Below are 11,349 nucleotides of genomic sequence, written 5' to 3'. Positions count from 1 at the left end.
CCGCGATTGGGATGGAGAGAGCAGGTGGAGAAGGACAGGGTGAAAGCGGGGTTGCGTGATACTGAGGCGAGTGACAGATGTGGATGGAGTCGAGGGGTATTTCGGTTTCATCATAGGTAGCCAAACGGCAACCCCCGATCTCGGGGAAAATGCCGTCTAAACGTGTGTTGTTGTTGTTGTTGTTGTTGTATTATTATTATTATTAATACCTAGGCGCGCGCACACACACACACACACACACATTTATAACGCAATGACAAATGTAATAGAAAAAAAGGCTAACATACTAACATACCTCTCTCTCTCTCTCTTTCTCGCTCTCTTTCTATATATTATATATACTGTATGTGCATATTTGTTTGTGTGTGTGTGAGTGTGTGCGCGTGTGTGTGTGTGAGTACATGCGCGCGTGTGTGCGTGCGTGTGAATACTGGAAACAAATTATTGAAATGATGATAGAAAGAATGTAAAATAGAAGAATGGAAAAGATAAAATGGAATAATTTTGATGTGTCAGTAAGGAAAATAAAATTTTTAGATGGATGGATGTGTGAATGAATGGATGTATGAGTGAATGAATGAATGAATGGATGGGTTGGTGGAGGAGAGAATGTGTGAATAAATGAACAAAAAAATGATTGGGTCCATGTATGTGTGAATGAATATGTGCATTATTGTTTGAATGTGTATATGAATGAATGAATGAATAAATGAATGAATAAATGCATGAATGAATGAATGATAGAATGAATGAATGCATGAGTGAATGAATGATAGATGGATGAATGGAATACACACGTGAAAAACAATCAACAATCAAATGCACAAATTAAAAGCAATCTATAAAAAAATGAATACAGGAACGTAGGAACAGAAAGATAAACAAACAGACGAATAAATGAATGAGAGAAATGATTGAATGAATGAAAGATTGAATGAATAAACGAACAAACTTAATAAAAGAATGAATGAATGAATGAAAGAGTGAAGCCATTGATGAAAGAATGAAAAAAATCAATCAATCAATCACTTTAATATTTCGTTGCTTCATATCTCGCCACTTTCAAAACTTTAAAAAGCTTGAGATCAGCCAATAATTATTGTCAATATTATTAATATTAATATTATTATTAAAAATAAACAGTGAGTTCGATAGAAATATGTACAAACAATTATAACTTCATAATATATAATAATATAATAATTATAATATATAATATAATAAATATAATAATAATAATTATAATAATAATAATTATTATTATTATTATAGTTATAATAATAAAAATATTAAAAGCATTGCGCTACATTCATTCACGACAAATGTAAACTGGTCTAAAGTTACATACTGAGTTAAACCAAATTTCGAAACTGATTAATTAATTAACATAATTAAATAAATAATTAATTAATAATTAACATCACCCCACCGTCACCATCATCATCGTCATCATGACTATTACTATTACTACCATCAGTATTATCACCATTCCCATCATCATCATCACCATCACCATCATGATCATCATCATCCTCTTCTTCATCACCATCTTCATCCGTATGACTCATGAAGAGCTGATTAGTTGGATGACATTTGGCAGATGATATTATTATTATCGTTATTATTATCATTTCCATTATTATTATTATTATTTATTATTGTTGTTGTTGTTATGGGGGCATGCTTCCCAAGACGGCTGTGCCATCCTTCTTCACGAACAACTGCAGACCACCTTTTCCAGCTGGCGGTAGTGATGATGATGATGTCGTTGGTGCCGGGGATGATCATGATGATGATGATGTTGTTGGTGTTGGTGATGATTATGATGATGATGATGTTGGTGATGATGATGATGTATGTGATGATGATGATGATGTTGGTGATGATTATGATGATAATTTTAGCTTCTCCTTGTCACCACCACCATCATCATCATCATCGTCATCATCATCATCATCATCATCATTAGCAGCAGCAAAACAACTATCACCATCATCATCATCTCATTACAACCATCATCATCATCACTACAATGACCTTGAGAATGGGCATCAAAGTTAAGGTCAGAAGACCTGATGACCTCATCGACCAGCTGGTTTGCATCTATTCTCGATAGTTCCACCCTTCGCTCCTGAAGACATGATCATGATGATGATGATGGTAAAGATGATGATGATGATTGTGAAGATAATGATGATGATTGTGAAGATGATGATGATGATTGTGAAGATGATGATGATTGTGAAGATGATGATGATGAAAACTAAAATGATGATGATGATGATGATGAAAACTAAAATGATGATGATGATGTTGACAACGTCATCCACTCACTTTTCCGGGTATGTTTGGCCTGGGCATGCTGGCAAATGAGTAACCTCCACTGTTTCTGTTGATGCTGCTCACAATCAATCAATCAATCAATCAATCAATCAATCAATCAATCAATCAATCAATCAATCAATCAATCAATCAATCAATCAATCAACCAACCAATCAACCAACCAATCAATCAACCAACCAATCAATCAATCAACCAACCAATCGACCAACCAATCGACCAACCAGGTTTTATTGATAGCATTCTCGGAATTAGATCGACTCTGTAGTAGCGTAGATGACGTTGACGACTGCGACAACGAATCGCCGAGCTGCATGCTGCTGTTGATGTTGCTTGTTGTGGCTGCTGTTGATGCTGCTGCTGCTGCTGTCAAGATGTTGTCACTGTTGTTGTTGTTGTTGTTCAGGAAACTTAAACGTTTTGTTGTCGCTGATGACGACATTGTAGATGACGATGCTGTCAACAATGATGATGATAATGATATGTTGAGATCGTTGCTGTTGTTGTTGGATGCTGTTGCTGATGGCGGTTGTAGTAGTAGTCGTCGTTGTTGTTGTTGATTTTGTTGATGAGAATCTTTTAAAAAAGAGTACAAAAAATTTAAATGAAGTTGACCATAGCTACTCAAATGATCTTTGTAACATAATAAAAAAGCAACAACAATTACAGCATCAACAACATCAACAACAACGACATCAACAACAACAACAACATTATCAACAACACAGACCACAACAACCACAACAACAAACACTGACCACTACTTATCATGGATAACTCATCTAAAAGATGATAGGACAACGACGAGTTCATCAAAATCTGATTGGACAATCTATTTCCTGTTCCATCGTTACTGTTGTTGTTACTGAAGTAGTGCTCAGACAAGAGCTGGGCACCATCCTTAAACTGTACCTTTGTCGTTGTTGACGAGCTGCTGTTGTTGTTGGGAGTGGTTGTTGTAATGGCAATCGAGTCGTCTTGCGCCAAAGTGCTGTGCAATGTTGTTGAAGTCAGGTTCTGAGATTTTGGTCTGTGTTAGTCGTTGTTAGTGTTGTTAGTGCTACTACTGTTGTTGTTGTTTGCGTTAAATAGACATATAACATTTGAAGATAATTACAAAAATAATTAAATATAGTTTTTGTATCATTCAGCTAAACAAACAACCAGCCAGCCAGCTGATTAACCAATCAATCAACTAACCAAACAATCAACCAAACCAAACAACCAACCAACCAGCCAGCCAACCAACCAACTAACACTTTGAAACACACATCTCCAGACACCAGTGTTAAACCAATGGACAACTTCAATATGGAGTTATCCAACCTATTCGATGAATGATACCCTGCAGTAATAATAATAATAATATACAAATAATTATATTAAATAATATTATAATTAATAATAATGATAATAATAAATGATCAACTAAGATAGATATCAGCTCATTTACCAAGCAATCAACCATCCAACAAATAAACAAATCAATAAAACCCATGACAAGTTATTTAATTCAAACAATTAATCAATCAATCAATCAATTCATCAAACGAACGGTCACTCAATCAATCCATCAATTAACTAGCTAATTAATTAATCAATCAATCAATAAGGAGTGTCTAAATATGAGCAAACATATGAATGAATGAATAAATGAATGAATGAATGAATGAATGAATGAATGAATGAATGAAATGAATGAGCCAATGAGGGAATAAATTATAAAATGAATAAATGAATGGATGAATGAATGAATCAATCAATCAATCAATCAACCTTCAAGAAGGAACCTTCTAGAAACTGAACCACTACCCACATACTCTGATAAGTTCAAATCCACAAATCCAATTTTATGATGTGCCCTGCCTCCTTTCATTTCCTGGTCAATCAGTCAATCACTCAATCACTCAATCAATCAGTCAATCACTCAATCAATCAGTCAATCACTCAATCGATCAGTCAATCAATTATCCAACCAACCAGCCAACCGACCAACCCTCCTTATAGATATCCTACAGCATGTAGCATCCAGTTCCATCGTTGTACTGTTTGCAGTCATCTTGCACGGGAAAGTGAATTTCTTATTCCAAACTACCCTGTGATCCTGTAGCTCTAACCTTTTCACAATTTTATTTTTATTACTATGTAAAATTAGCTTAATTTAACAAAAATATTGATAAATGTTAACACAAACACACGCTTAAACATACACACAGACATACACAGATACATAGAACATGCGTGAATATAAATTAATTTATAAATGAAATATATAAATGTGTATATATACATTATAAGTACAAGTATGAAGTATGTGTGTGTGTGTGTGTGTGTGTGTGTAGGCAAGTGTTTGTGCATGTGTGAGTTTGTGTGTGTGTGTGTGTTTGAGTGTGCGTGCGTTTGCATGTGAGTCACATGACTAACCCGGGGGTCTGCCCAATGAGCCTTTTTCCATTGCCAATAAATCTTAACTTGCAGTAAAGGACAGCATTTACGAAAGGTACCAACGAAAGCTCCTCAACTTTTAGAGAAACATCGAATCTGAACTGTTTCTTTTTCAATATAAAATCCATTTGTTGCTATTTCTAAATGATGATGGTGGTGGTCTTAATGAGGTGGTTTTGAAGTTAGTGTCAGCAGGTCTATCGGTGTTGTTGATGCTGTTCCTTATTCTTTTGTTGTTGGGGGTTTTTTTGAGATTTAATTTTATTTTTAAAATATTTGTTAGTGGGGACTTTGACAATGATGTTAAATAATAAGATTGTTTAGTAGTGTTGTTGTCACTGCTGTCTTCGTTATTGTAGTTAAGAAGCTTGTTGTTAGCACGAAACATATTGATTGAACACCATCAAAATAAGTTTTCTTTCAAAGGCTTTTTACCGATTGAACTTTTAATTTTTCTGAAAATAATATTGTAAAGACTGGTTGAAAAAATATTTGGTTTGGATTTTATTTTTGGATTATTGTAAACATAAAGAATGCAAAAATGGAAATATGATTATTAAACATAATTTCTAAAAATAAATTTGAAATGCATGATAAAAACTAACCTCCCAAGTTTCAATTTTACAATTTAAACCCTAATTTTAAATATATATGAACCTAAATAAAATTGGATCGATCAACAAAAATATATTTCGTACGTGTGTTAGGCTAGCAAAACAACGGGCGCCTGTCAAAATTATTAAATTCCATCTCGAGACCATATACTTTGGTTAGAATCGATCGAGGCCAGACCCCTGAAACTGCTCTACATGCGAGTGCATTTTTAACCGATACGTACATTTAACTGATTTAAACGTTAGTTTTCAGTAGATGCTATTCCAAAAATTGAAGACAAATACTTTTATTATGTAACAAATCAATAAAATTAAAAAAATGTCTTTAAATCTGTCAAGCCGTTATCTGAGAATAACACCTTTCTTCATTCGTGAACGTTTATCCTTAATACGACTGCAGGGAATATAATTATTAATTATAATAAACATCTTGATCAATTAAATTATATATAAAACTACTAACCAGATGTTCCATCTTTTTGTCTGTAGGCGTTGAACAGTTTGGCAAAGTTTTTCATCTCTTCATCTAATTTCTCAGAGCCTACCACGGAACGATAACGTTCAAAAGTTTTAATAAGACTGCACTGGTACTGTCCTTTATATTCATCCATCGTCTCTTCAAAGATATTCAAAAGTAGTTGAGCATACGAAAATTTACCCGCAATATGTTTTATAAATTTATCAACTGTAGTAGTTAATGCCATATGGTCGGGGTTGTATCGAGGTGAGGTCCCACTTTGTGAACCAAATTTCTTTCTAGACATGATATCGCAGAAGCAGGCACCAAAAAAGGTTTCTATGTCTCGAATGTGCTGGCTCGCAAAATTTTTAGACTCCAAACATATAACTTCTGTTGAATCTAAAAACGTTGTGCCGGGAGCGATGTCAGGATTTGCTTGTTTCTCAACCTGATTAATCATCTCTGGTGAAAGGAGAAGGCAATCGCTCCTGCATGTTATTAGAATGCACATCCAATCTGCTAAATCCTTTTTGAAAACTTGCAAAAACTGGAGAAAGTCGGGATATTCTGATTGTTTGCATTCGTTCAGCCCATCTATGACAATCAACCTTCTTTTCGGCCTTTCAATGGTTGAATTTGAGAAGAGGACCTTGAGAGGTTTACGTAATAAAAAGTCATAAAGGCGACGCCATTCGTTTGTAGATCCTTTGACGTTGCAGCCGAAATCAATGAGTTGGTTCTCCTGAATGATATCGTCCATCAAGCAGACGTACTCTGAAATATTTCGCATCAAGCTGTTGGCGATGGATTTCATCAACTCAACCATTCCGTTGTTCTGTCTCTTATCGAAGACAAACAAATTTGTAACGTAGCATTGATTCAATTTGCAGAACGCTGCAACAATTCCTGACTTTCCCGTGCCTTCAAGACCGCTCAGCCAACAAAATGGTTTGTTTGATGAAAAGAGCCACTCTTCAATTTTTTTCAACAGCCAGTCGCGAGTTCCATCGTGAAGGAAATGCGAACTGATTGCATCGAAAGAGCATGTTGACGGCACCGTGAACAATCCAGTCTCAATAAATTTCTTCTTCAATAAGAGGCGATAATGTGCGATGAAGACTAAGAGACTCGGATTCTTATCAGCGTCGAAATAAATCGTGCTTAATAAATTTACTACTCTTAGTGAAATCTCTTTAATCTGATGCGGAAAATTTTCCTTTCTGTAATCAACGGTATCGACGGGTTGTTGTAATATTAGTTCAGAAGCTATTTTTCTAATATCTAACAAATCCAAAAACGTTAGAGTTGGGTTAATGTCTTCTTCTTTAAGCTGGTTCTCTTGCTCAGACGGCGGTAAGTGAGTGAGAAGGGTTTTGGGGTCCAAGGGTTTGATATCAGGTTCCAGGAACGGTTCCTCCAACTTGGATAATTTCATCTCTGCCTCATCAAGAAGTCTAATTAATTCTTCAGTTTTGCTGTCGGGACCACCATAATTCGATCTATCCAGCAGGCCGTACTCCAGAGAGAACATCTTCAAATCTACAATAGGTTTCACCGACTCCAACTTGTTTCCGACTATTTTCGTCAGGAGATTTTCTAACTTCTTTGTGTAGATGGGGTGCGTGCATTGAGTCATGTGTATCTTAAGGGAAACGTCGAGGATAACAAAAACCTTGATCGCTATCGCCGTATCCGCCATGTATATCAACTCGTGCTTATCGAACGGATCTAAAAACTTTTTATAATCCTTGGAATTGAGAGAGGAAGGTATAGCACTGTCTCCAATCGTTTCTGACTCCTCGTTTTTGCCTTGAAGTGACTCCGTGTTCATCTTGTTGTCGCACTTAGGTCTGATGACGACGCCAGCAAACATCAACTTGTCAGCCACCATCTCGTACAACTCGTCGCACAGCTGTTGGTTGGTCGGTCAGTTGCAAACAGACATTTCAATTATTTATAAAATTTATCTTATGAAATTCTAATAGTTTGACGTTAATTTTAACAAGTACACATAAATCGTAATTTGTTAACGTAAAAGTTTATATTTATTTGATAAGACGACGTGCTAAACGTTTGGAGCCTGTACGAATCATGCCGAAACTAATAATACTCTTGAAAAACCTATTCTTAACAAATTTGTAAGCCCATATTTACAACAAACCTCAACGATTTTCTTGATGTGTGAGAACCAAGACACAATATTCTCCGTGCTGTCGAGAAGCCTCTTGAAATTAAAGCTGACCATGTCCAAATTGAGTTTGACCTCTTGATACAGCTGGCAGTCGAACGGTAAATCCATCGCAAGATATTTAAGTTTTTTTTATTCAAATTGTCTAATTATATTATTTATTATTCTTTTTTAAAATATGAAATCTTTTAAAGTTAATAATTCAATCTATATTCATTCTTCAATAGTGTCCAACCGAAATATTATTTTAATTAACAATAAAAAATAAATATATAAACGCGAATGTTTAACTACGTGTATATGTGTTTTCGGCACATATGTTTAACCACATTTTACGTTATTAACTATCAACTAAACGTCATCATCGATAAGAAAATATTAGATGTGTAAAATAAATAAAATTCGCGACATGCACACAAGTATGCCACACACACACACACACATCAGTGTGTGCATAAAATATGTTAAAAACCTAATATATACATTATACATATATATATATAATAACCATAATCATTAATATAGTGTATAAACCGAAACTTATTAATATAATACATTGCGCCAAACAGTAAATCATAACAACAGCAATAACAATAACAGCAACAAAAATAACAATAATAAAACAATAACAACTACAACAACTGAAAGTGTTAAAAAACTGTCCGAACGGTCATTTTTAAAATTGTGACGGTATTCACTTTCATCTATCTTCACCGCGCATTACTTCAATTATTACTAACTATTATTATTATTATGGTTGTTTATTTTTCTTCTTATTACTATTATTGATTCGTCTTAATCCATTTCAAATAAAAGTTCTAAAAAAAGGGAACTCGTCACATTATAACGTAGCTATCTTCAGTATCATAAATAACAAAAGTTGGTCGGTCGGTCGGTTGATTTGATTAGTTGCTAGTTGGTTGAGTAGCTATTGCTAGGCTTGGCGGGTTGGAATGGCTGAAAATTTAGTAACTGTTAATCAGTTGGTTGGTTTGACTGGCTGATGATTACGTGATTGATTGATTGGTTGATGATTAAGCGGCCTACAGATTGAAGACTTCGGCTGATGAATAAACATTCAATTATCCCTGGAAAATAATTCACAGAGACCCAAATCCTGAACGTCCTTCTGTTCCATGAGTTGTTCCTGTTTGATCCGGAACAAATTGAAGGGTGTCAGGTTTTTTATCAGGATCTGGTTCTTGTAACGTTGGCCTATATTTTGCTGTGAGATTGGTTAGGTGATTGATTGATCGATCGATTGATTGATTGAGTGGTTAAATAAATGGACGAATGGTTGAATGATTGAACTCTTAAATGGACAATTGAATGATTTAATGTAACATATGGTAAGGAGAATCAACTGGAAAAGGATAAAATTAACATAGAAACAGGCGGAAACTATTCAATGTATCAATCAGTACATTAAAAAAACAGCTAAACCAAAATCAATCAGTCACTAGCAACACTGAATCACCTACACGTACAAACGCACAGCACGCACGCACATAAACACACACACGCACACATACACGCACACACACACACAGACCCCGATAGCACCCTCCACTAGACTCTTAAACATCTCTCTCTTCCTCTTCTCAAAATTTCGTTGCTGTTGTAGTGTAGTGTTGCCGCTGTTGCTGCTACTGCTGCTGCTGCCAAAAATTCTCGCATCGAATGCCTAATTTTTTGTAGAAAAAGAATTTATTTATTTTAATTTAATAAAAATTGAATTTAAAAATAAATTTTAATAAAATAATCATCAATAATATTCGAATATTTTTCAACATGTTTATTGATAAATCATAAGATATCTATACTATTATATTGAAAAGAGTTTTTTAAACACAAACTCACTTTTAAATTCTCCTTTGTACAGCCGGGAATGGTTAGTAGCACATCTCTAATGCATGGAAAGTTAGGAACCTGAAATCAATCAATCAATAAATCAATCAACCAATCAGAAAACAATCAATCAACCAATCAGAAAACAATCAATCAACCAATCAGAAAACAATCAATCAATCAACCAATCAGAAAACAATCAATCAATCGTCCGACCAACCAATCAAGCAGCCAATCGCCCAACCAACCAGCAACTCGTAAGTCTGGACCAGTGACGTCATGATACTAAGGAGCATGACCTCATGTTGACCATGAACATTCAGACCGATGAGGAGCGCATGGAAGAAGTCACGCGCCATTTCGGAATTCATCCTATTTAGGGCTACTAACTAAAAGTGAATTCAACTAATTAATATCAACTAAATCTGAAATTTAGTGAAAATAATTTTCTTCATATTTCCAACCAATTGAACGTGTAATTTAGTAACAATGACAGATTAACATGCAGCGGAGATTTAAAGATGGACAAACAAACAAGCAGACAAACACAGAAGCAAAAATACAGACAAACAGACAGACGAACACAGATGTAGAGAACCTTCTTGAGAACGGGATAGCACCAGATGACGGATTTCATACAGCTGGACGAATCCTGCCAGGACAGCGATACAAACAACGTGAACACTATTGGCCCGGATACTTCCTATTTAATAACAACAACAACAATAACAACAACAACAACAGCAATAATAATAATAAACGATAACAACAACAACAAGAACCTCATCGGCCATTATAATCTCTCCGACATCCCCAAACACTTCCTCCTTGTTCTTCCTCTGGTTCATCATCATCATCGTCGTCGTCATTGCCATCCCAGCATCGCCATCATCCATCATCTCTTCATTATTATTGTTGCTGTGGCTGTTGTCGCTCTGTGGCTGCTGTAGCTGTTGCTGCTGCTGTCCAGATAGAGATCTGAGCTTTTTGTCTTTGAATAAGCAGTCTGCGTTTAGAATTAGAATTAGCGCAATAAGTTATTTTCATCTAAATATTGAAATAAACGAATAAACCCAGGAATGAATAAATGAATGAATAAATGAATGAATGAGGAGAGAAAGAACACACGAACGAACGAATGAATAACATCCAAACGAACCAATGAAATCAAGGTATTCCCTTGTTATGAGCTTGATCATCTGCTCCTCGACCAGTTCCTCTCTCTCCTGATATTCCGATCTCTCCTCTTTCCTTTCTAAACTGATAATGATGATGATGACGAAGATTAATTAATGACTTCATCCTAATGATCGACATCGTCATCATCATCACCATCATCATCGCCATTTTTAACGATTTCCAACCTCATTACATTACTAGCGCATCTATCATACTCCAAAAAACATTAATGATGATAATGATGATGATAATAATAATAATAATAATAATGGTA

At 35.1% G+C, this 11,349-nt stretch overlaps 3 protein-coding genes across 3 annotated transcripts in view; all 3 read right to left on the bottom strand.

The window, feature by feature from the left end:
• Nucleotides 1-3,528: 3,528 nt before the first annotated feature.
• HELRODRAFT_66319 (hypothetical protein) lies at nucleotides 3,529-4,914 on the bottom strand (the record flags this gene model as incomplete). The annotated part of the gene is made up of 4 exons (XM_009021670.1): nucleotides 3,529-3,686; nucleotides 4,118-4,220; nucleotides 4,338-4,458; nucleotides 4,766-4,914. 4 exons carry the CDS (start codon nucleotides 4,912-4,914, stop codon nucleotides 3,529-3,531), a joined length of 531 nt encoding a protein of 176 aa, XP_009019918.1.
• Nucleotides 4,915-5,765: 851 nt separating this feature from the next.
• Nucleotides 5,766-8,159, bottom strand: HELRODRAFT_161786 (hypothetical protein; the record flags this gene model as incomplete). The annotated part of the gene is made up of 3 exons (XM_009021669.1): nucleotides 5,766-5,794; nucleotides 5,864-7,772; nucleotides 8,022-8,159. 3 exons carry the CDS (start codon nucleotides 8,157-8,159, stop codon nucleotides 5,766-5,768), a joined length of 2,076 nt encoding a protein of 691 aa, XP_009019917.1.
• A 1,469-nt stretch (nucleotides 8,160-9,628) lies between these two features.
• The window catches only part of HELRODRAFT_188729 (hypothetical protein), a gene marked incomplete at its 5' end in the record, with an annotated part of 10,517 nt that continues 8,796 nt past the window's right edge, over nucleotides 9,629-11,349 (bottom strand). Inside the window, 6 exons of the mRNA XM_009021668.1 lie at nucleotides 9,629-9,718; nucleotides 9,909-9,977; nucleotides 10,145-10,285; nucleotides 10,495-10,599; nucleotides 10,679-10,902; nucleotides 11,056-11,156. Of these exons, the coding sequence (XP_009019916.1) occupies nucleotides 9,695-9,718; nucleotides 9,909-9,977; nucleotides 10,145-10,285; nucleotides 10,495-10,599; nucleotides 10,679-10,902; nucleotides 11,056-11,156 (664 nt within the window). The 3' untranslated portion in view covers nucleotides 9,629-9,694. The remainder of the gene's footprint in view (nucleotides 9,719-9,908; nucleotides 9,978-10,144; nucleotides 10,286-10,494; nucleotides 10,600-10,678; nucleotides 10,903-11,055; nucleotides 11,157-11,349) is intronic.

This window comes from Helobdella robusta (genome assembly GCF_000326865.2).
Source record: "Helobdella robusta unplaced genomic scaffold HELROscaffold_3, whole genome shotgun sequence".
Lineage (NCBI taxonomy): Eukaryota > Metazoa > Annelida > Clitellata > Rhynchobdellida > Glossiphoniidae > Helobdella > Helobdella robusta.
The sequence above is the reverse complement of the archived record's forward strand: the minus strand, read 5'-3'. Positions and strand labels throughout refer to the sequence as shown.